The sequence below is a fragment of the Nycticebus coucang genome, chromosome 6, assembly GCF_027406575.1.
Source record: "Nycticebus coucang isolate mNycCou1 chromosome 6, mNycCou1.pri, whole genome shotgun sequence".
NCBI lineage: Eukaryota > Metazoa > Chordata > Mammalia > Primates > Lorisidae > Nycticebus > Nycticebus coucang.
Window position 1 is genome coordinate 35,080,833 of NC_069785.1, and position 25,937 is coordinate 35,106,769.

A 25,937-nucleotide genomic window follows, 5' to 3' on the forward strand; every position below is an offset into this window, starting at 1 on the left:
CTGTACCGCCCTCCGGTAGAGTGCCGTGGTGTCACACGGCTCACAGCAACCTCTAACTCTCAGGCTTACGCGATTCTCTTGCCTCAGCCTCCCGAGTAGCTGGGACTACAGGCGCCCGCCACAACGCCCGGCTATTTTTTTGTTGCAGTTTGGCCGGGGCCGGGTTTGAACCCGCCACCCTCGGCATATGGGGCCGGCGCCCTACTCACTGAGCCACAGGCGCCGCCCGTGTGATGCAATTCTTAATTACTAGTCTCATGTTCCTGTGACTTGGTGTTTCCCTAGGGTGGGACTATTAAATCTGAGAGCTATTATCCCTATCTGATAGGGATAAATACCTTAATCCTGAGTGCCATTGAAGTGCTAATTTCATAAGTGGAGGAAAAAAAATAGGGGAGGGAGAAAAGGATGCAGACTAAAAAAGGGAAAGCCTGGAGAATAGAGATCAAAGAGAAAGTAGCCGTACTGTGTGAGAAATAATACATCTACTGACAAAAATATTAACTCTTAGGGCAATGAAGTAACAAAAATATATAGAATGTTACATACTATTATCCTGACAACCTACCCTGACACAGCTCCCTTCTCTAGCCCTATATTCCTTCTCAGTGGCATAATTACTTGGTCACTTAAGCAAGAAACTTTGGCATCACTCCTGATCTTTCCATTTTCAATTGAATTAGGAAATCCTAATTCTCCCATCTTCTGCCTGTCCTAGTATGTTTCCTTGGCTTTCAGTTTAGGCTGTCATTACTTGTGGCCTGGACTATTCCGTGGATTTTATAATAGCTCTGCCTAGAATTCTCTTCCACAACATGGTTTTCTGAGTATCGTGGTTTCTGAGTATGGTCTACACACTCAACCACTGTAGACCTTGAAGCCAGATCACCCCGGGTTCAAAGCATTCTATTACTTAATAGCTATGTGATCTTGGAAGTTATTTAACATGTTTTAGAACCTTTATCTGTAAAATGGGTATAAGACTAGCTTACCTTACATAACTGCTAAGGTTCAAAGGAAATGTGTGGGAAGTACTTAGGTTAATGTGTGATGTGTAGTGAGTGCTCTACAAGTTGTCATTTTTAAGATTGTGTTTCTCTCCAGTTATCAATCCTTCAGTGGTTCCCTCTGCCTGCAAAAGCTCTCCTACTTACGTTTATCAACCAGGGAAGCTCCTGCTCAACCATCGGGCTTTAGATCAGGGATCTATTTCTCATGAAGCCTTGAGTAGCCCACTTAAGCATAGTTTAACTTTTCTGCTTTGGGCCTTGACCTTGACCCTGTCACTGCACTCAGCAACAATGGACTGTAATCACCTGTTTACACCATTATGTTTCTAGTGGGTAGTGAGCTACTTGAGGGCAAAGACGTCTTTTTTTTTTTTTTTTTTTAATTTCAGAACATCACAGTGTGCCTGATCCAGAGTAGACAATTAGAAGCAATGAACAGTGTTAACCATATACAGTTATAGAAAAGGACTAGAAAGTTCTGGGAGGAAGCAAACCTTGTTTTTGCTAGGCTGATGTTTGAGCCCTTGCTTTATTTTCCTGTGATTTCTGTAGTACAAAGTTAAAAATGGTTTTCACGCCTCTGTGTAACCAACTGTCTCCCTCTTGGTTAGAAAAATGGACTGGAGACTACCTAACTTAGAATGCCAGTTCCACCACTATCAGCCTCTCTAAGGCTGTTAACTGATCTGATAACACCTACCTCATAGGGCTGTTAGTAAGAATTACTCATATGCTCAAAAAGTGTGAGCTACAGTGGTCATTTCTACAAATGTTCTCCAGAGGCCCTGGCCGTCCCTTCCAGGCATCTCCTGGTTTTGCAATGTTCTCTTCTCCCAGTTGCTGCATCCCCCTCTCTCACCTGAGACACCCTCCTCACCTTTCCATCCATACCTCCCCCTGAACTCTGACTTCAGTGTAACTTTTAAAGGATTCCACATTTATTCTCAAAAACAGAACATTTTAGGCTCAAGTCATGTAACAAAAACATTGGTATCCCCTTAATATTTTAAAGTTAAAAATAATTAACTCACTGGAAATCTCAGCAGTTAAACATTGCTAATATTTTGATATATATTTGTTTAGAGCTTTCCTTATGTAAAAATAAGCCTTCAATATTTTATTTTTCAAAAAATGAGTTCACACCGAACAGACTTTGTGACTTGCCTCTTTTCTTACCACGGTCACCCCCACCCCCACCCCCACCTATCTGTGGTGCCTTGAGACCCCCCCCTGCAAATCCTTCACCAGCCCAGCCTTCCCTCCGAACCCTCCCAGCCTCCCTGGTGGACCCTGCTCCCATCCTGGCCCGGCACCCCCCGCCTCGCTGCCACCGACGCGGTTCGCTCGCGGCTCCTCCGTGCGGCCTGTTTCCGGTGGGGCCAGGGCGTCTCCGCAGCGGCCCGGCTCCCGCGCGCTCGGCACCGCCGGCCGCGGCCAGATGCAGGCGGAGCGAGTAGCTCGGGGAGGCCGCGGGCGGAGGCCCGGTCGCGAACGGCCCGGCGGAGATCGCCACGGCGAGCGGGCCGGGGCGGCGGTGGCGAGAGGCGGTGGCGGGGACGGAGGCGGCCGCAGGGGCCGCGGCCGGGGCTTCCGCGGCGGCCGAGGAGGAGGCGCCCCACGAGGTGGCCGCCGAGACCGGGGAGGCCGAGGCGCCGGGGCCAGCGCGCCGGTAAGAGGAGACGGGTGTGGGGGGTCGGGACCCCGCGGAATCCCAGCAGGGGGGGTGGGGGTGGGGCCGCGCGCCAGGAACCGAGAGCCAGGAGCCGCGAGCCGCGAGCCGTGAGCGAGCCTGCGGGGCACGCGCGAGAAGGGCGGTGGCGGCGCCTGCGCGGGACGGGCGGAAGGTGGCCGGGCGCGCACGTGGCGCCCCCGGCGGCCTCAGAGCCAGGCTGGCCCAGAGGGTGGGTCGGTGGGACTTACCCACCTGCCCCAAGGGTCAGGGACTGTAAAGATTAAGAACCCAGGCGGCTCATGCCTGTAATCCTAGAACTCTGGAGGCCGAGGCGAGTGGATTGTCTGAGCTGAAGCGTTTGAGACCCGCCTGAGCCAAAGCGAGACCCCGTCTCTACTGAAAATAGAAAAACTAGCCGAGAGTTGTGTCGGCCACTTGTAGTCCCAGCCACTTGGAAGGCTGAGGCAGGAGGATCGCTTGAGCCCAAGACTTTGAGGTTGCCGTGCCAGGATGACAGAGTGAAACTCTGTGTCAAAACAAGCAAGAAAACCTAGAGGCCGAGGCAGTGTGTCAGGCTCCCGGTACCGTGTCTGCGCGAATAATCATTGTGGGCAGGAGACATAGCCGGGACTTGGACTCTAGGTTCCAAGACCTGGGCAGCCTTTCCCTATGGGGGCACTTTCCTGTTACAGGAGGGAAGGGCTTTTTGGGTCAGTTTTGTTCATGGCCTATGCAATACTTGGCATACAGGAGGCGCATAATGAAAAAATTTAAAATGAAAGAATTCCTCCCTCTTGTGAACTGGACTCTAGTATTTGGGGGCGGGGCCAGAAGCATAGTTCTCTTTTTAATACCTTAGCTCTCTTTTATTCTATGCACTCACGTGTAGAAATTAAGGAGATACTGCTTTTCATGGTTTTGAATTTTCAACTTACAAATGTCCCAGCAGTCAGGTTCTGACTTAATTTTTTTATTTGGGACGGAATCTGAATTTTTTTTTTTTTTGAGATAGAGTGTCACTGTGTTGCCCTGGGTAGGTTGCAGTTGTCATTGTTGTTTAGCAGGCCCAGGCCAGGCTCGAACCCACCAGCCTCGGTGTATGTGGCTGGTGCCCTACTCACTGAGCCACGGGCGCCCAGCTGAACTTCTGACTTTCAGTAGCTATATCATGGGTCTTATTCACATATTCATAGAAGGAAATTTCTCAGATTGGAGCAAGGGATGATATGTAAGCAGATATACATGGGCAAACTCTCACGCTACTCATACTTCAGGTAAAGGAGTTAGATTACTGCCTTTTTATGAGCCATTGTGTTATATTTAACATTACAGAACAAGAATGTCTTTATATTATGACTTCTTTAAGCACACAAAGCAAAAATTTTTTTTTTCCTTTGAGGGAAGATTTCCAATTACTGAACTGTTTGCAAAATCTTAAAGGCATACTGGATATTTCTAAAGTTTGTAGTTGTATACAGCAATACAGAGTTGGAAAAAAATTATAAAAGTGAAATGTAACAAACTTAACCTTGTTAGGATTAAGGTGGGTGATAAGCAAAACTTGAGTGAGGTAATATAGATATTTTTAGGGTCAGTTTATCTGTGAGTTTGAGGAAGGAAATGATAGAAGCTAAGACCAACTTAGTGCTGCTGTATATCACATTTTGTCATTATGACAACTCTTATATTTGTGTTTATAATATATAATGTATTTTATATATAAAATATATATTTTATATATTTTTAATATATCTTAATTTTTACAATTTAGCGAGTTGCTTAAGGTTTCACAGCTAGTAGTAGAGCTGGAATTTATACCAAGCTGCCCTCGAATCAACTATATTTGATTATCTCTTAAGTTTTTGTAAATTAGTCCATACTTTACTGAGAACAACATAGCCAGTTCTTGGCTGTAGGGGTCATGCTTTAATAGTAATTGTACTAATGGTAACTTTGGTATTAACTATGGTGTCTGGCGCAGAGGTCTTTACAAATAAGTGTCTTTAACTTGTTGAATTGAGTGAAGGGAGGTATTTCTGTCTTCATCTCTGTTGAACTAAATAATTAAAATGATTTACATATTATTTAGAGAATAATACAAAACTTTAAAAAAAACTTAAGCTAATGTTGTCATTCTATTATTTCAGGCTTTTATCTCTTCTTGGGATGGTCTTAAAAATTCTATCTTATACTATATTTTAGGATTTTCTCACTTCACAATTAATGATTAAATGTGTGAGTCTATGTAAAGGCTTGGCACAGTGCCACTGCATAAATGATAGCTTCAGTTACCCTTACCACTACTTCATTGGGTTTTGTGCCAGAGCTAGAGGAAGGAAGGGATGTTGGGCAGATTATTCCTTCAGTTTGGTTTGAGCTGGTGACCTTTGATGTTTCTTCCACTTCTGGATTTTGAAGTACTATTCATAGCTAATCTCGCTAAGAATACTGTTCTTGGTGTCTAAAGATTAAATAAGATTGATCGACCTTCCTTAGGCCTTGTTCTCATATCCCATGGCAAGATACTTAAGCACGTTCAGGATCTAACCAACTTGTGTCAGGCTTTCTGTAAAAAAGGAGAATGGCAGCCTAAAGGCTGTCATTTGAGTTTGAGCTTTAACAGGCTCTCAATTTCTAGCTGGTGGACAGGATGCAGGTGACTCCTTTCAGAAACAACTGAAGAGCAAGTGCCTTGCACACCTGCCAGTAACTTTGATTTGACATTGTTTCTTCTTCCAGGTTCACACTAGACTTGAACACAAGGTCAGAAAGTTCCTTTTTACTGAATGAAATGAAAATTTTAAAGGCATCTAGTATTAATTACTACTCAGGCAAGGGATTTATACTGTTTACAAAGCCGGGGGAAAAATGCCTCCAGATTCTACTTTCTGGAGTGTAGCTATAAACAGCTATCTTATTTTTTATTTGGTATAATTTTAAAATGAATATAAGAGGCTGAGATCAGGAGTTTGAGATTCTTGGGCTTAAGTGATTCTCTTGCCTCCACCTCACAAATAGCTGGGACTATAGGTGCCTACCACAATGCCTGGCTATTTTTTTGATGTAGTTGTCCTTGTTTAGCAGGCCTGGGCTGGGGCAGTTTAAAACCTGCCGGCCCGGTGTATGTCACTGGCATCCTAACCACTGAGCTACGGGCGCTGAGCCAGCCTGGCTATTTTTTAGAGATGAGATCTCGCTCTGGCTCAGGCTGGTCTGGGACTCGTGAGCTCAGACAATCTACCCACTTCGGCCTCCCACAGTGCTGGGATTACAGGTGTAAGCCACCCGTGCCTGGCCAAGGCTCTGAATTTTAAGGCAATGATATATAGATGCAGTGACACTTAGAGATTATTCACTGCGGCAGTTAACATGGTGCCCTGTTGGACTCAATTCCCCTTATGTTACCGTGGCTGTTCTCAGCTGCCTGCTTTTGCTTGTTCTTATTCAGCCTGGTTCTCTAGACTTCTTGCTAGTTTTATAAGCTACCTGAAATTCTTTTCAGAAATTCTTTTTCTCTGCCTAAATTAGCCAGAATTGGTTTCTATAGTTTGCAACCAAAACTCTAGGAAATTACATTGCCCCCTATGCTTTTCATATTTCAAAATCTGAATTCATTTTCACATGCTCACCTTGAAAGCCACCGTTTTTTGCGAAGTTCCTGATTTTCTTCATTTAGCAATTTTGTGCTATGTAAATATAGCACTCTGTTTCATTCTGCATCTTATTATAGTTAATTATTTACTTTTTTGCCTGCTTCATTAATTTTAAGCTCCCGAAAGCCTGTACATGATACAGCACTAATTTTCAGAAAGAATTCAATGTTTGTCAAATGAGTGATAGCATTTGAAGATAATTTAAAAGGTAAATAGTGCAAACTAGAGTAAGTGTGTGTTTTGGAGCACAGGGAGGGGAAGCCTTTAAGTTTCTTTTGACCTCCTTGCACTATTTAAAGTACCCTTTTTTGGTGGTTGAAAGCTCAGTAACTAAAAAGTTATTGCTCTCCCAAGGGCCAGATTTATACAGGAGCTTAAAATTACATTGGATTTCATATTTTCCTTCTTCTAAGTCTATTACGTTTTCCCATTTAATATGAACAACTGATTTTTTTTAACTGCGAGAATAAAACAGAAATTATAGTATCCAGAGGTTTATAGTATTATAGTATCAGTAGAATCCATTTTTACTGTTCTAGAATTTTTTTTATCACCTTTAAACTCATTTGTTTTATGCATCATGAAAACTCGATTCATATTTTGGCATATTTTCTATTCTTTGCCACTTTTTCCTTTGCCATTTTTTTTTGGTCAATTATTACATAAAAATGCTTTTTTTGTTATCTGATGACATAATTCCATATTTTTATTTTATTTGTTTTTGAGACAGAGTCTCACTCCGTCACCTGGGGTAGAGTGCTGTGGTGTCATCATAGCTCACAGCTACCTCAAACTCTTGGGTTTGAGCAACCTCTTGTCTCAGCCTTCTGAGTAGCTGCAAGTCCCACCACAATGCTCAGCTATTTTTAGAGACGGTGTCTTGCTCTTGCTCAGGCTGGTCTTGAGCTCAAGTAATCCACCTGCCTTGGCCTCCGAGAGTGCTAGGATGCTAGGATTATAGGCATGATCCATCGTGCCTGGCCATAATTCTGTAATTTAAAAAAATCATATTTGAAATGTAGATTCCGTTAGAAATTTTGGTGTTTATTTTTTCTGTTTTTTTCTTAACTATTTCCTAGTTTGTAAATGGCTAAAATTGAATTTATAATGTGCTGTGTTTACTCTATGCATAGCATAATGGGATCAGAGAAAAATATTGTTTTTACCTTAGCAGAGAAGAATGAAAGTACACCAGCTTTTCAGTGGTGTTCCTTTATGGCTGTAAAATTAGGTCAGGTCTAGCCTAGGACAGGGTATTTCTCGTGCTTCAGTGATCCTGTCATTATTATTAATTTTGTTTCTTTTGCCAAATAGAAATTGTAGGTTCTTTGTTTCTAAGAAATGGTGGAAACATAAATTAAGTTGCTTAAAATATTTAGAAACCTATGTCAGTTTTTTTGGAGGTAGGCTTCTAATGAAACTACCTGTATATACAGGAAAAAAAAAAACCCAGCTGGGTGTAGTGGCTCAAGCCTGCATTTCCAGTTATTTGGGAGGCTGAGGTGGGAGGATCACTTGAGCCCAATAATTTAGGGCTGCTGTGTGCTGTGATTGTGCCACTGCACCCCTGCCCAGGCAACAGAGAGAAACGTCATCTCTTTAAGAAAAAAAGAGTGCGGATCATATTCAATATTAACTGAACTTAGATTCTCTTCTGTTCCCTTGGTGGGAGTTGATAAATCCATGAATAATACAATTTGACATCAAAATCTAGCCTGTGGCCCAGCAGTTCTATATCTGTCAGTTTATATCATAGATATGTCTGAACAAATTAGCAAATAAATGGTACAGGATTGTTCCTTGTAACATTATTTAGCGTAAGGAAACAAATCCCTAAATCTCTTTTAAGAAGGACTAGTTAAGTAAATTATGGTTATGCCTATGTAGAAGAATACCATGCAGCTGTTAAAGAATGGGGCAGATAGGGAAAAATGTTTGATGTACATGGAAAAAAAGTTACTTCACAAAAGGTAGTATAGTATTATTTCATTTTTATACATAAGCTTAGAACATTTTTGGAAGACTGTAGAGTAACCAAAAATAATAGCTACCTTTGGGGAATAAGATTCGAAGGTAAAGAAACTTTTTTTCCTTTGTATCTTTATGAACTATTTGTATTTTTATTTTGTTGCCACAAAGCATGTATTACTTTTATGATTAAAGAAACAAACAATAAAAAATGAAATTAACTAAAACCAGCTGTTTCTTCAGAGTATTCCCTAAAGGAAATCCTCACATTTAAATGATTATCTGTACCTATTTGGGAAGGCGGAAAATGGTGTGAAATATAGTTTTCAGATGAAGAAATAGTAGTTGGGTGGATTTGGGCCTTTTTTCGATACAGCCTAGTAATTGGTAGTGGGATTGATACTTGAACTTGAGGTTTCTGATTTCTAGTACAAGATTTAGTTTTTGCTAATGAATAATTAAAACAACTAAATGTAATTTTTTTCTCTCCTAGAACATTTGTGGACTACTTTTTATGCTTTTCTATCAAGCATATATATCTTTCTTTTCTTCTTTTTTCTTCTCTGGAGGTAAAAACTCACTCTGTTGACACAGGCTATAGTGCTGTGGCATCAGCCTAGCTAACCGCAACCTCAAAACCCTGGACTCAAGCAATTCTCCTTCCTCAACCACCCCAGTAGCTGGGATTACAGGTGCCCACCACCACACCTGGATAATTTTTCTATTTTTTGGTGGAGACATTGTCTCATTGTTTTGCTCAGGCTGGTCTGCATCTAAGCTTAAGGGATCTTTCTGCCTTGGCCTCCCAGAGTGCCTTGAGTACAGGCATGAGCCACCACAACCAGCCCTTTCTTTTTACATATAACAAAATGGTTAGGCTATATTGAATTCATATAGTCGTATCCATTGTAGTTCATTGTTTAGATCTGTTGGCCTAAGCTTTTCTAGTTTATTCAATCTGTATCTTATTATCCTTAGACATAGTAGAGAAGTAAAATGTGAAGATGGGAATTTAAGGTTTCTACCAAGTAACTTAGAAACGGAGGCTTCTGCCAAGTATCCTAAAGTCTATGGATGTGAATTTGCCACCATATGGTGCCAAAACTGTAAAAGCCATACTCCCATTCTCAAAATTCTCGTTCCTTAAACATCAGAGTTTGTAAGCTGCTGTGTCATGTGCTATTTGAAAGACTGGGAACTTTTGTATCCTATCTGCCTTCCCTTCTCAATTTCTTTTTTCTTTTCTTTCTAAATTTGGGATATTTTTAGCAAACAAATATTAATTCATTCTTATTCTCTCTTCCTCTCCCTCTCTCATAAAGTATTTAAATGTGAAAAGCCTTTGAGAGTCAGACCATTCAGTTTTAGAAATGGCATAATTGCTGGGCATGGTGGCTCACACCTATAAACCTAGCACTCTGGGAGGCCAAGGCAGGTGGATTGCTTGAGCTCAGGAATTCAAGACCAGCCTGAGTAAGAATGAGATCCTGTCTCTACAAAAAATAGAAAAATTAGCCAGACATTGTGGTGGGCACCTGTAGTCCCAGCTACTGGGGAGACTGAGGCAAGAGGTTCTCTTGAGCCCAAGAGTTTGAGGTTGCTGTGAGCTATGATTTAATGGCATTCTACCCAAGGTGACGGACTGAGACTCTGTCTCAAAAAAAAAAAAAGGCATTATTATAAGTTATAATCAATGAACTCATCCTTGAAGCTTTTTTTCTTTAATTGTTAGGTTCTGGTGTGCTTTGTAGGTACACATTCTGGATATAGAGGGTTAATATTAACCACATGGCCTTTTTCTAGCTCCAAAATAATAATGAAAAGGAAATTGTAGGCCAGTCCTGGACATCGTCTGCTGCATAGGACATGTGTCTTCTTGCAGCAGAAATGAAACCAGCAGCCAAAGCAGTGTTCGCAGTGAACAGCAGGTGGGGTAAGTGGTCTAATATTTTTCCAAATGGGCGTATCATTCATTTCATACTTCAGAAATTGTACAGCCATGAAATGCTTACACAGCTGAGTATGTTCAAACCTTAGCTGAGTAGATTAAAACAACAGCAGCAATAAAATCTTGATCAAGATGGTAATTCTTTATTACTCAATTTGCTTCCTGAATTGTTTATGTCGTTTCAAAACTGGGAAAAACTGAGAAATGATACACACTCTTCCTTCTCTTTTGTGTTTCTTCTCCCCTTGTTTTGTTAGAATAGTACATTCTTACAGAGAAAAAAACAGAGTGGGAATCAGAGAAAAAAGCAAAGCAAAATCCTCTTTCGATGGTGGACTTTTTTTTTGTTGTTGAGACAGAGTCTCACTATGTCGCCCTCGGTAGAGTAAGTACTGTGGCATCACAGCTCACAGCAACCTCAATCTCTTGGGCTTAAGTGGTTCTCTTGCCCTAGCCTCCCAAGTAGCTGGGATAACAGGCGCCCGCCACAACGCCTGGCTATTTTTTGGTTGCAGTGGTCATTGTTGTTTAGCAGGCCCAGGCCACCCTTGAACCTGCCAGCCTCGGTGTATGTGGCTGGAGCCTACTCACTGAGCTATGGGCGCCAAGCCTGATAGTGGACTTTTTAATCTTTTGGATGTGTGAGGCATTATCTCTGACTGATCACCAACATGTTTATCTTGGCCAAGGATAATTACCAAATGTGTGAGCTTGATATGATGTTTAACATTTTGTTCTTCACATAGGTATTTCTGGATGAAAAATATACTGAAACTGTCTGGTAGTACAAATTCCAGCTCTGGTATGTACTACCATATATGTGAAATTTCAATATAATTTCACTTTTTTTTTTTTTTTTGGAGACAGAGTCTCACTTTGTCACTCCCTGTACAGTGCTGTGGCATAATAGCTCACAGCAACCTCACACTCTTGGGCACAAGTGATTATCTTGTCCCAGCTTCCTGAGTAGCTGGGACTACTGGCTCCTGCCACAATGCTGGGCTGGTTTTATAGATGGGGTCTCTTGCTCAGGCGCAATCCACCCACCTCCACCTCCCAGAGTGCTAGGATTACAAGTGTGAGCCACTGCATATGGCTAGTATAATTTCACTTATTACTGAAAATAGATAGCTTACAAAGTAAAGCTTTCATCTACCAAGTAAATTTTGTGTAGTAAATAACAAACCGTGGGACTTAATCTTTTCTTTCAGGTTGTTAGCCTTTTCTGATACATTGATTTTTATTTAGTCTACTCTCTTGATTTTCTGCATTGGAGATACAGTGTACATTTGCAGTTTACACATACAGTGACATTTTTGTTGCCATAGCTACCTGTATCTCCTGCTTTTAAAGCTGGTGCATTCTTACATACATATTTATTTTAAAAGAACAAATTAAAAGAGGTACTTATTTTTCTTTTTTCTTTCCTTTTGAGACAGGGTCTTGCTCTGTCACTCAGGCTGGAGTGCAGTGGCTGGATCATAGCTCATTGGAACCCTGGACTTCCAGACTCAAGTGATCCTCCTGCCGTAGCCTCCTGAGTAGCTGGGACTACAGGTGCATGCAACCAGTTTGGCTAGTTTTTTTTAAATTATTGTTTTTTATAGAGGAAAGTTCTTGCTATGTTGCCTAGTGCGCCACTGTGCCCAGCCTCTGATTTCTTTTTTAAAGTGTGCTCCAGCTAAGTTCCTGGGTTGTGCAAATTTTTAAAATTTGTCATTCTGGATCAGGGCTATGTTCTTGTAGACTCTTAACTGCCTTTTTTTTTTTTTTTTTTTGAGACAGGGTCTCCGTCTGTTGCACTGGCTAGAGTAGTACAGGGGCATCATCACAAGTCACTGTAACCTCAAACTTCTGGGCTCAAGTGATCCTTCTGCTTCTGCCTCCTGAGCAGCCAGGACTATAGGCATCTGGCTAATTTTTTCTATTTTTTTTGTAGAGAGGGGGTCTCACTCTTGCCCAGGCTGGTTTTGAACTCCTGGCCTTATGCAACCCTCCCGCCTTGGCCTCCGAAAGTGTCTTACTGCTTTTTGAGTGACTTTAGGTTTTTAGGACCATTAGAAGTAATAATAGGAGTCTCCCTTTTTTTTTCTTTGACCTTTCATGCCCAGTTGCTATGGATAATGACGGGTCTTAGGCATTGTGTAGAAGGAAACAAGGTTTATTTTGCTGTTGATTGTGACATTTTCTTTGGGACAGACTCTGCTTCCCAGGGCCTTTTTCTTTTCTCCTTTATTGTCTAGGAGATAGCCCATTCAGAACTATTACATCTTTCTCCAGACATCTCCTTTTCTTTTATCTTTGTCAAAATCGTCATACCTACAGGGAAAAGGTTTGAATTTCGAATCACTCTCATCTAGTAGTGGGGGTGCTGTTTTGAGGCAGAGGAGCCTTTTTGTGCTAATAAGCAAGGTAGGGGAAGATACATTTTTGTTCTGCTAAAGCCAGAGCTTGTGTCCTGATAGGATTTAGCCTTTTCAGGTTTATTCTTCTTGAGAGTTTAGCAGATTATAATTTTAAATTCACCGGCCTCCTTGTCAGAGGAAAGCCATACTAGAATTTGACTGGTACTTCTTCCCCACAAGTATTTGGAGACTGCTGGGTGGGGATCCAGAGGAGGTAGAATCAAATGTTGCTTTAAATTTTTGTGAAGCAGAGATAAATAATCTCACACTTAGGCAAAAAGCAAGGCACACGTAATGTCAGTACTGCTAACTCCAGGGGAGTTTTACCAATGTGCAGATGTTCAGGCTTGTGTGTCCCCTGGCCTGGCTTCAAGGCCTGTAGTTTGTGTGCTCTGCTCTGTAATCCTGATCCTGGCATTTATATTTTGTTTTTAAGGATTGGGAGCTTTGAGAAAATCCACCTTTCTCTAATGCAAGGTAGAAGCTTTCTTCCTTGCTTAGGCATCTTTGCTGCCCTTTCTTTTAATTAAAGTTTTTTCCTCTCTAACATTGGAAGAGCTTCCTAAAGGTCACCCCTTGAGAAGAGCTGCAGAAGGGAAAGGCAGAGTCTAAAATAGTAGCATTCTGTCCTGTATCGCTCTGCCTCTGCACAGCGCGTTTTCTTTTTCTTATTTCTCCCTTCTGGTTAAAGTAGAAAGGATGGGAAGGAAGGAGTTTTTGCTAATAAGTAGTCGTGATGTCATTCATGTGGTGGCTGAGAAGCTGGAGAGGGTGGTTCAGCCAGAAAGGAAGGGTGTGCCAGCCCGGCCCCTGCCTAGTGCCCCAGAGGGCACCAGTAGGTTTCAAGTAGAATGCATGCTCTTGTCTTCATTGCAAACAATGCCGCCTTATTCCATCTACAAAATATTTGCACTCGAAACCTCCACGTATGATTTTTGCAATAGTTGTCATTGGTTTCCTCTTATAAGAGCCCTGTGAGTGGTCACTTCCTCCACTCTTCATGTTAATGTGTGTAAGTGCTCTGACGAGAAAGATTTTTATGTCCAAAACTTCAGCCAGCCCACAAAAGAGGAAGCAGAATTATTTTAGAGACTTTTCATCAGGAGGGTAAATTAGAAAGAGGAGCTTCAAATGCTGGAAACCTAGAGAAAGTGGAAGCCTACGTGACAGTGGGTCGTAAGCATCAGACAAAGTATTAGTACATGCCCAAAGAAAGACTTTTCAGATGATTGGTTGAGCGGCTCATTCCTCATCATTTGGTGGTATGTGTATATAGGCTGTCTCTGCAGAAAGTAGGCACCTAAAAGGAAGAGAGGCCGGTGTGGTGGCTCACACTGGTAAGCCACTCTGGGAGGTCTAGTGGGAAGTACTTTGAGATCAGGTGTTCAAGACTAGCCCGAGCAAGAGCAAAACACCATCTCTACTAACAATAGAAAAATTAGCCACGTGTGGTGGTACATGCCTTTGGTCCTAGCTACTTGGAAGCCTGAGCCTGGAGGATTGCTTGAATTTTAGGTTGCAGTGCAACCACTGCACTCTAGCCAAGTGACAGAGAGGTCCCTGTGTCAAAAAAAAAAAAAAAAAAAAGAAAGAAAAGGGAAAATAATGGTGTGGGGGGTTAGAATTTCAGTAGGTTCATGTGCCCATTAATGTGAAATGGCAAATCAAACAGTGTTCACTGGTTAGGGCTTGAGTTTGGCTCTCATCTAAAAAGATAGACAACTGAAAGTGATGTGGAGGTTACATCTTATGTCATATGCAAGTTGATCTACTGAGTTAAACTTACATGGCTTTTCACAGTAAGAAGGAGAGTAAGATTGCCAGTTGGTCAAGTATGAAAATATGTGATATGAGGGAAATGAGGAGCTTTTGTGAAGGCAACACAAAACTTCCAGCTGCACAGCTGTGACCTAGAACAAGAACTGGTGAAAGTGCAGTGAGAATTGCCGGCCATTTCAGGGTGGGGAGGTGGTATCAGAAGGGGGAGTGTTCTCCCAGATGGTGGTGGTAAGCCTTTCAGTAAGGATAGGTAGAGTAAGGCTTAGATCATACCTGCTTTGTATTATTTTCTTTCCACATTTTACCAATTTGTCACTAGCTCACTTTTTAAAAAAAAATTTATTTATTATTAAATCATAGCTGTGTACATTAATGCGATCACGGGGCACCATACACTGGTTTTATATACCATTTGACATATTTTCGTCACATAGCCTTCCTGGCATTTTCTTAGTTATTGTGTAAGACATTTATATTCTACATTTAGTAAGTTTCACATGTACCCTTGTAAGATGCACCGCAGGTGTAATCCCACCAATCACCCTCCCTCTGCCCATCCTCCCCCCTCCTTTCCCCTCCCTTTTCCCTTTCCCCATATTCTTAGGTTATAACTGGGTTATAGCTTTCATATGAAAGCCATAAATCAGTTTCATAGTAGGGCTGAGTACGTTGGATACTTTTTCTTCCATTCTTGAGATACTTTACTAAGAAGAATATGTTCCAGCTCCATCCATGTAAACATGAAAGAGGTGAAGTTTCCATCTTTCTTTAAGGCTGCATAATATTCCATGGTGTACATATACCACAATTTATTAATCCATTCATGGATTATTGGGCACTTGGGCTTTTTCCATGACTTAGCAATTATGAATTGGGCTGCAATAAACATTCTGGTACAAATATCTTTGTTATAATGTGATTTTTGGTCTTCTGGGTATATACCTAGTAGAGGGATTGTAGGATCGAATGGCAGGTCTATTTTTAGATCTCTAAGTGTTCTCCAAACATCTTTCCAAAAGGAATGTATTAATTTGCATTCCCACCAGCAGTGTAGAAGTGTTCCCTTTTCTCCACATCCACACCAACATCTCTGGTCTTGGGATTTTGTGATATGGGCTAATCTTACTGGGGTTAGGTGATATCTCAAAGTAGTTTTGATTTGCATTTCTCTGATGATTAAGGATGATGAGCATTTTTTCATATGTCTGTGGGCCTTGCACCTGTCTTCTTCAGAGAAGTTTCTCTTCAAGTCCCTTGCCCAGCCTGTGATGGGATCACTTGTTCTTTTCTTGCTAATACGTTTGAGTTCTCTGTGGATTCTGATTATTAAACCTTTGTCGGAGACATAACCTGCAAATATCTTCTCCCATTCTGAGGGCTGTCTGCTTGCTTTACTTATTGTGTTCTTGGCGGTACAGAAGCTTTTTAGTTTGATCAGGTCCCAGTAGATCAGCTCACATTTTTTTTAGTTTTCTCTCAGACGTTTTCAACATTTTTTGCAAATGCTCCTCAGCGTCTCTGGTTAATTACATATTTTTCTTTACCATCATTGACTGTGTGCCTCTTTCTCCCCAGTCTGGTTGTATTTATTGCTTTTAACTGTAAGCGACTTCTTACTGTCAAACTGTTTCCCCATACTATAAGCCTTGCTGTTTTCAATGATTATTCTGAATAGGTTTCAGTAAGATTTTGGGTCAGGGATTTGTTCAGTTTTGTGCTTGGTAAGTTTTTGGAGTGGGTACGTGATCTGTTTCAACTTTTTTATCTGTGTACATATAATCGATTATGTGTAAGAATAAGTAAGGGCCTGTCTATCCTCCAGGGCTTTGTTGAAATTAAGTAAGATAATTTAATGAGAATGAGTTTCAAAAAGATTTAAGGTGGTGTTATTGTAGGAAATGTAATTCAGACGTTAGAAGATGATTGATTCTTGAATCATCAGTCTCTGGCGAGCTACCTCCGTTTGGCCAGTTGAACAGTCTCATTTTCCTCCATTGGTGGTCATGAATTTTGAGCAGAACCTTGACAAACATTTTAGAAACTTAAGAGGTTTTAATTGGAGAATGATTTTGTTTTACTAAAGTTTTGCTCAGTGATGAGACATACTATTTGCAAAAGCACTGGATTGCATTTTAGAATATTTCCGTTCTGTCTCTGCTGTTAAGACCTTGGGCAAGTCCTTCTCTGAACCTTATCTCTTCTCTAAAGCTTAGGGGATTAAACCAAGGATGCTTCAAGAAAAAGCATTGTATTGTTCGAACCAAATTTCCAACTTGCCTTCTTGGATTTATTTTGTGGTGCAAACTTGCGAAGGCGCCAATAGGAAGGTGTATTCTAAAAGCAGAAACATTATTTAATACTTACACCTCTATTTTGAGGCATGGAAAAGGCATTTAAACCCGTTAGACTGATTGTGTGCATTAAATAAAGTGCAATTACATACAAAAGAACTGTGTTAGAGTTTGCAACTCTTCTGTTGTAGGTTTTGCTAAGGTAAATATAGCCACCCATGACTTAACAACTGGGATAAGTTCTGAGAAATGCATTGCGAGGTGATTTTGTCATTGTGTGAACACCACAGAGTGTCCTTACACAAACCTAGATGGTACAGCCTACACCGTATGTAGTCTGTTTCTCCTGGGCTACAAACCTGCGGGACATGTTACTGTACTGAATACTGTAGGCAATTATAACACAATGGCAAGTATTTAGGTATCTAAACTTACAAAAGGTACAGTAAAAATTTGGTAAAAATATAAAAAATGGTGCACCTTTATAGTGCATTTATCATGAATGGAGTGTTGAAGACTGAAAGTGGCTCTGGTGAGTCAGGGAGTGAGTGGGGAGTGAATGTGAAGCCCTAGGACATTACTGTGTACTGCTGGAGACTTTATAAACCTGTATACATAATAAAGTCTTGGGCCACACTCAATTTATTAAAAATTGTTATCTTTTTTGTTAATAAATTAACCTTATCTTACTGTAACTTTTTTACTTAAACTCTTTGTTTTTTTATTATTTTAATTTTTATTATTTTTTGAGACAGAGCCTCATTTTCTTGCCCCCAGTAGAGTGCCATAGCCTCATACCTCACAGCAACCTCAGACTCTTGGCCTCAAGTGATCCTCTTGCCTCAGCCTCCGGAGTAGCTGGGACTACAGGCACCTGCCACAATGCCTGGCTATTTTTTTTTTTTTCTCCAGTTTTTGGCTGGGACTGGGTTTGAACCCGCCACCTCTGTTATATGGGGCTGGTGCCCTACTCCTTTGAGCCACAGGCGCCCATGCCTGGCTATTTTTAGAGACAGGGTGTCACTCCTGCTCAGGCTGGTCTTGAAATCCTGGGCTCAAGTGATCCACCCTGCTTGGCCTCCCAGAGTGCTAGGGTTATTGGCGTGAGCCACCATTGGTATGTGCAGTTTGTTGTTGACTGAAATGTATGTGATGCCTGACGGTAGTAGCCAGGTAATGGAGTTTTAAATTGTTCTAGAACCTAAGGCTTACTGAAATCACTTATCTTGCTAATTGGCAACACTTACTAGAATTGATAGCTACGTGGTCAAAGGGACATTACGTGAAAAATCTTACGTTATAGATGTTTCAAAATAGCTGATGAAAAGGAACTTCTTTGGGCAACCGCTTCATTTTATTACAATAAGGATGGGCTTTCCATGCTGTTTAAAATGGCACACCGTAGTGGTTTTGTTGCTTTATTTCATTTTGTAGGAGAGTTCAATACTAAGTTCTACGCTTTTTGACAAATTGTCAACAAGTGAGCTGAGTAGATGGATTTGGGATGGGGCGGGTAGGTTCACTGTAGGTGAGAAGACTTTGGCAAGTGGTATTATGTATTATCTTGATAAGCCTAAGAGATTGTTTAGAAAGTAGTGATTTAGAATTATGAATGTAAAGAAACTTTTTGTCATTTTTTTTGCAGTTTTTGGCCGGGTTTGGGTTTGAACCCACCACCTCTGGCATATGGGGCCAGTGCTCTACTCCTTTGAGCCACAGGTGCTGCCCAAAACTTTTTGTCTTTGACGAAGCAACTATGTTGTTTTCAAATGGAACCACTCACAGAGGAGGGAATTCTCTGAATATTACATTGTTTCTTCCTTGTTACCCGACCAGCAGTGTGTGTGCATGCAGAGACACTGGGGTTTAGCTAAGAGTGGGTTTCCCGTTTGATGGAGAGAAGTTTATTGACTGGATCAAAAATTCCTATTAGAATCTTTTGTTAAAGATTCAGGTTATGTTTTGTGGTCCAGAAGATATTGCTGAGATACTTTTGACTGAAGGATGGTGTGAAGGAAAGGGGGAAACTTTTAAGAGCAGAGAGACATGTGCCCACACGCAGACAGTTGGGTAACTGGAAGGTGACTGACCTTGTGAGATAGATACCTATCCAGGTCCAACTCAGTGACTTTCATGATGGTGAGTTTACTACATCAGTTTGTCAAGGTCTGCGGCATTCTGTTGATGTGACAGTACTGTGCACTTCATTCTGGTGAAGAACTAAGAAATTTCTTCCCGGTTTTATGTCCACATAATGGTTACTGTTCAGCTCTGGGGGTGTACTGTTGGAAGGAAATCTGAGGAGTTGGGAGTGGAGAGAACAGTTTTGCTGTCTCTGATTCTTGATTCTACTAACAAATGGTAATTACTTTTTTCATCCCCTCATTTTTATCAATTTTTTCCTTGGAAACAACACCTGTGAGAGATAACAAGGACTTGGGGAAGGGCTGAAGTGAATATTCCTGTAAGAAAGGTCATGAACCTTAGCTTTGTGGATTGGTTTATCTTTTTCTCTGTTCTCAGATTCTCTCCATCTACTTTTTTTTCTTTATGATGTTTCTGAGCAAGATTGAGAGTTGACAGCTGTTATATTTTATTCTTAGCCTTTTTTTCTTTTTTTTTGAGACAGAGTCTCACTTTGTCACCCTCGGTAGAGTGCTGTGGCATCATAGCTCACAGCAACCTCAAACTCCTGGGCTGAAGTGATTCTCTTGCCTCAGCTTCTCAAGTAGCTGGGATTACAGGTGACCACCACAACTCCCGGCAATTTTTAGAGTTGGGGTCTCACTCTTGTTCAAGCTGGTCTTGAACTGGTACGCTCAAGCAATCTACCCTCACCGCCTCCCAGAGTGCTAGTATTACAAGTGTGAACCACTGAGTCTGGCCTTATTCTTAGCCTCTAAAGATTGAGGGTGGAGGGGAGGTGAGCCTCGGTGACCTGAGGTTAGAATTGTTGAAAGAGGGTGGCGCCTGTGGCTCAAGTCGTTAAGGCGCTGGCCCCATATACCGAGGGTGGCGGGTTTAAACCCGGCCCCGGCTGAACTGCAACCAAAAAATAGCCGGGCGTTGTGGCGGACGCCTGTAGTCCCAGCTACTCAGGAGGCTGAGGCAAGAGAATTGCTTGAGCCCAGGAGTTGGAGGTTGCTGTGAGCTGTGTGATGCCATGGCACTCTACCGAGGGCCATAAAGTGAGACTCTGTCTCTACAAAAAAAACAAAAAAAAACAAAAAAAGAATTGTTGAAAGAATCCCGATACATTTCTACAATGGCCACTGCCCAGCTCTCTCACTCATTCACAGTACAAAAGGCATCTCAAATCACTAACAAGCATGAGTCATTGATAATGGTGAAGAAAATTTTTGCTACGTCTATCTCATGTATAACATATTTAGAAGGGGACTGTTCCCAGAGAGTTCTTACGGAGAGCGCCATTTGGGTGACCTCAGCTTAAAAATCCTCTGAGAAGACAAAAAATATCCTGATTCACTGCATATCATCAAATGGATTCAGGGTTGTTTTGATGCTTTGGAAAAGAGATACCTACACATGACAGTACTTATACTTTACACAAATCCCAAGGAACCTGAGAAAGTGACTGAGCTATACCAGTTCAAATTCAAATACATAGAAGAAGGAGCCATCATGGATTTTGACAGCAGCACCACAAGCTTTGAAAGTGGGACAAACAGTGAAGATATTAAGAAAGCCAGTGTTCTACTGATCCGTAAGTTGTATACGCTGGTGCAGAACCTTGGACCTCTTCCCAATGATGTTGTACTTACCACTACTATAATGCAGTGACACCAAATGATTACCAACCCCCTGGGTTCAAAGAAGGGGTAAATTCACACTTCCTGCTGTTTGATGGGGAGCCTATCAACCTGCAAGTGGGTTTGGTCTCCACTGGCTTTCATAGCCTGAAAGTAAGAGTCACAACTGAGGCTTCCAGAGTATCTGCTTTGGAGAACAACCTCTTTCAGGAGAATAGCACTACTGAGATTGCCTATCAGGGTCTAGACTGTGATGAAGAAGAAGAGGAATGCAGCAGTCATGTAAGGCAAAGCTTTAGTGATTCTCCATTGCTTTGTTTAAACACTGTTGGCGTGTTTCAGTACCTGTACGGGTCATCTCACATGAAAGGTGCCAGATACAAAAACTGAAACAATCCAGTCCCTGATGTATAGAAGTTTTTAATATAGAAATGTATAGTCTTCAAGAATGAAATATAGTTTACTAGATGAAATTGGCCAGGACGAGGAGGGAAAAAAAGATTTTCCAGGATATTTCTTTTATTAAAGGTTCCCATAAATTAAAAAAAAAAAAAGATTGAGGGTGGAATTTCTAATTAGGTGGTTAAAAAGTGGAATTGTATTGTAATTAAACATTTTGGATGCTTTGTGGAATTTATTATAAACATGCTCATATCTTTTTCCTTATAATGACATCTTCACATGGGATTTGACTTTGATCCTTTGTTGTTGCTCATGTTTGGGTAAAATCAACTTTCCCAACTTTTTTTTTGTTTGTTTGAGACAGAGCCTCAAGCTGTCGCCCTGGGTAGAGTGCTGTGGCATCACAGCTCACAGCAACCTCCAACTCCTGGGCTCAAGCCATTCTTGTGCCCCTGCCTCCCAAGTAGCTGGGACTACAGGTGCCCGCCACAATACCCGGCTATTTTTGGGTTGCAGCCGTCGTTGTTGTTTGGCGGGCCCAGGCTGGATTGGAGCCTGCCAGCTCAGGTGTATGTGCCTGGCGCCTTAGCCGCTTGAGCCATAGGTGCCAAGCCAACTTTCCCAACTTTTAGAAGGGAGAGATGCTGTTAAGGATGGCTTTGCAGACTTCATGGCTCCAGAGCGCCCTCTTCTGTTGTCTCCAAGTGTATGAAACCTGGTACCTCATGTCTGGACTCTGGCCCTTCCTTTCCTTTGTCTTTTTCATTCCTGTTCTGCTTAATTTGGATTCTAATTCTTGAACTGTGACTACTACTGCTATCATTTCTGACTACTACTACTACTGCTATCATTTCTCTTTAGACTGGGGTTTGGTCTGGCAAAGGAGTTTTGGCTGGTTAGTTATGAGAGATTACAGAGCCCACATTCACGGCCCCTTCTGACTTGGCTGTGAACACCTTGTACTCCCCAGAGACTGGACTGTCTGAACGTATTTGTTGGGGGACCTAACACAGCCCCACTCAAACTCTTTCCCCCTCTCCCTCCTCCTTGTCTCCTCCTAAGACAAAGACGTAAAGGATCTGGCTAGCCTCACCTCCAAGGAGATCCCACAGAAAGACCCTAACCTGACAGGCAACCTGTGGAATGTGCCCACCCCTCTGGGCCCCTATCAAAGGGGTCTCTAACTGTGCCACCCCCCAGAGTGCCATCTTTGCATTGCTCAGGCGGGTCACCCTCCCTTTTCAATAAGCCTGGCCCGAACATCTCCTCTGAGCCTCATCTCTGTTTAGCTGCCCTCCTCCGGTCGACTGGCCTGTGGTACTTTCCCATGGGCCCTGTTTATTTGGGATGTTCTAGTCTGTCAGATGTCCCCTTCTGCTTCCTCTTGCAGGTGCAGGTACCCACCCACCTTGCAGGTCTTAAGACTATTGGTGATTTGTTCCTACACACTCCCATTTGGGACTTTGTGGAGCTACTTTGTCCTCTAGGTTTTGTGGATGTTTTCCATGGATATTTGATCTTGATATTTGTGGGGAAGATAAATTGGTTAGGCTCTGGCAGGTGCCCAGTTAAACAGCCATGATTATGTGATTTGATGTCATTTTCATATAATTAGTACTTGAGTCAGAGCCATGGTTGTCCTGGTGGCTATATAAGGCTTTTCGCCTGTGCAGACTTCTTATGCTAGCTTGCTGGTCTCTAGGAGCCGAATTTAAGGCCTGTCAGTTTTTCATGGGTCTCTTCCAATCTGGTCTCCGGCTTCAACCTCTGGCACTACGGTATTCTAGTTACTCTGTGTATGTTTTTTATGGGGAAGACTGCTATTTGGAAAGATTTAAAAAAACAGTGCTACTACTGCTAATCATTTTCCCAGAATCTTCAAACATGTTTTTCTTTTTCCACCAAGTGAACATCTTGTTTGAGTGCCTATAGGTGTTGTTTGCAGTCAAAAGGCTAACCATACTGCAGGACAGACAGATGTAAAGGTAAGTGCCACTAAGACTGGTATTTAAGGGATGAAATGAGATGACTTTTTTATTTTTACTTTTTTTTTTTTTTTGGAGACAGAGTCTCACATTGTCACCCTTGGTAGAGTGCTGGGGTGTCACAGCTCACAGCAACCGCAAACTCTTGGGCCTAAGTTATTCTCTTGTCTCAGCCTCCCGAGTAGCTGGGACTACAGGAGCCTGCCATAACACCTGGCTATTTTCTAGAGAAAAGGTCTTCCTCTGGTGCAGGCTGGTCTCTAACCTGTGAACTCAGGTAATCCACCTGCCTCAGCCTCCCAGAGTGCAAGGATTACAGACATGAGCCACCATGCCTGGCCCTATTTTTACCTTTTTTTTTTTTCTTTGAGAAAGAATCTCACTCTGTGGCCCTAGAGTGCCGTGGTATCATCATAGCTCACAGCAACCTCCAACTCTTGGGCTTGAGCAATCCTCTTGCCTCAGCCTCCCAAGTAGCTGGAACTATAGGTGCCTGCCTCATCACCCGGCTATTTTTAGAGATGGGGTCTTGATCTTGCTCAGGCTGGTCTGGAGCTCCTGAGCTCAAGTAATCCACCTGTTTCAGCCTTCAGAGTTCTAGGATTTATAGGCGTGAGACAACGGGCCTGGCCTATTTTTATTTTTAAAATTTGTAATAGAGATGGAGGCACTGGTCAAGTCCTTAGTATACTGAGTCCATGTTGATTATACAAGGTCATGGGAATTTATGAAACTTAAACAATGATAATGATTAAGAAATTAGAAATTTGTGCTTATGAAGAAGAAATACTGTTGATTTGATTGAAGGTTAAAAGTATTCATAGAACCCAGATATAGGGTAAACTGTTCTACAATGATTTGAGGGGAGAGGCTGGACCAAGACTTTGTAAATTCCTTCTAGTTCAGTCATCCTGCACTTGTTAATTAAGTTCTTGTCCTTTGGTGTTTTCAGAGTATCTTAAAGTTACCTGGATGACATCCATTTAATGATCTGTGATTTTTTTTTTTCTTAGAAAGTAGAAGGTGATGACATTAGAATCTGAGTAACCAAGGAAACCAGACCTGTACTGGTACATCAGAGAGGTGAAGATTCAACTGAGACAGAGTCAAAAGGATGCCTTCTAGTTGCGTCTCTATTTTTTGTGTCTGTGATTAAATAGATTGACAAAGCAAAGAGCTATCTTTTTTCTTAGATCAAAGGCACACCAAGAAGCAAATTGTCTCCTTTACAGGTTCGTTTAGTGCCGCCTTTACTAGAAAAATTGTTGATGTTAATCTAATTCATGGAATTTGCCTGGGAGTCGAGACTCCCAGGTTAGTTTTTAAACCTTTTAAAAAGTCCTGAATGCTTATATGGAGCTCAATTTGTAAAGCACATGAACAAAATTGATTATGTTGGCATTTCTCTCCTCTTTTCTGTAAGGACTACCTAAACGAATTTCTTTTTTTTTTTTGTGGTTTTTGGCCGGGGCTGGGTTTGAACCTGCCACCTCCGGCATATGGGACCGGTGCCCTACTCCTTGAACCACAGGCGCCGCCCTACCTAAACGAATTTCTACAAAATAAAGTACTATATGGTAAAAAATCACTAATTAGGTCAATAAAAGTTACTCCAGTCTAATTTCCCAAATTAATTCTGGAATCATTGAAGCATAGGACTCTCAAGGTCTTTACAATAAGAAATCCCATAGCCGGGTGGCACCTGTGGCTCAGTCGGTAGGGCGCCAGCCCCATATACCGAGGGTGGTGGGTTCAAACCCGGCCCCGGCCAAACTGCAACCAAAAAATAGCCGGGCGTTGTGGCGGGCGCCTGTAGTCCCAGCTACTCGGGAGGCTGAGCAAGAGAATCGCTTAAGCCCAGGAGTTGGAGGTTGCCGTGAGCTGTGTGAGGCCACGGCACTCTACCCGAGGGCCATAAAGTGAGACTCTGCCTCTACAAAAAAAAAAAAAAAGAAATCCCATAGCCTATTCCTGGTGTGAGCTACCAGCAGATGGTAATTACTGTTCTGCACCTCCCATTTTTAGCCAGCTCTCCAAAACAAAATGACACGTGAGAAAGATATAAGAACGTTAAGAAAGAGATGGATGGAGTGAGACGCTGGTGAGGTATCAAGTAGCTGCTTTGAGGTTTGGGTTCCTGTTTTCTCTGTCCTGGGATTCTTCTCTTCCCTCCCCTCTTCTTTTTCCATACTAATTACAGGAAGGACGCTGTGTATAGTTCTCTTACTAGAACAATGGTTGTGTTTGAATATAGTTTGGATCATTTTATTCCCAATCTTTTTTTTTTTTTTTTTTTTGAGACAGAGTCTCACTATGTCACCCTCTGTAGAGTAGTGTGGTGTCCACAGCTCACAGCAACCTCAAACTCTTAGGCTTAAGCTATTCTCTTGCCTTAGCCTCCCAAGTAGCTGGTACTACAGGTGCCCACCACAATGCCTGGCCATTTTTTGTTGCAGTTGTCACTGTTGTTCAGCTAGCCTGAGCTGGGTTTGAACCTGCCAGCTTCCGTGTATGTGGCTGGCGCCATAACCACTGTCCTACAGGTGCCGAGCCTTTATTCCCATTCTTAATGTTTCAATGGCCACAGCATTTTGGAACCCAAATATTATGTATATTGTTTTGGATTGATAAATAATTAACATATATGCCATATACTGCATTTACTCATTTTTCCAAATATGGTCCTACTCTAATGTATGACCTAATGCACCATGACAGATGGAAAATCCTTCAAAATGTATCCGTGTCCCCTTGTTCAGTCTTTTATTGAAATTTAACTTCTTGAAATAATAAAATTATTTTTTGCCTGCATCCTATTCCAGGATTAAAAGTTATCATTGAAATCTTCAATTATTAATTTTTCTATCATTAAAAAGATAATTTTTTTAATAATGAAAAAAGTTAAGCAGCATAAGTTGCTGCTTATGGTCCAATTGATCATGTAAGATAAAAATGACCTTAATAGGGTTTCAGATATAAATGTTGGCAATTAGACTATGACGCAGTGATGTATTATAAAGGTTGATAGTATATTAAAAAATTTGAAGTAGGCTG

General features: G+C 41.8%; 1 protein-coding gene and 1 pseudogene across 1 annotated transcript in view; both read left to right on the forward strand.

Moving 5' to 3' along the window:
• Positions 1 to 2,289: 2,289 nt before the first annotated feature.
• The window catches only part of AVEN (apoptosis and caspase activation inhibitor), a 147,965-nt gene continuing 124,317 nt past the window's right edge, over positions 2,290 to 25,937 (forward strand). Inside the window, exon 1 of the mRNA XM_053594082.1 lies at positions 2,290 to 2,679. Within this exon, the coding sequence (XP_053450057.1) occupies positions 2,449 to 2,679 (231 nt within the window). The 5' untranslated portion in view covers positions 2,290 to 2,448. The remainder of the gene's footprint in view (positions 2,680 to 25,937) is intronic.
• Positions 19,992 to 20,968, forward strand: LOC128587743 (HORMA domain-containing protein 2-like; annotated as a pseudogene).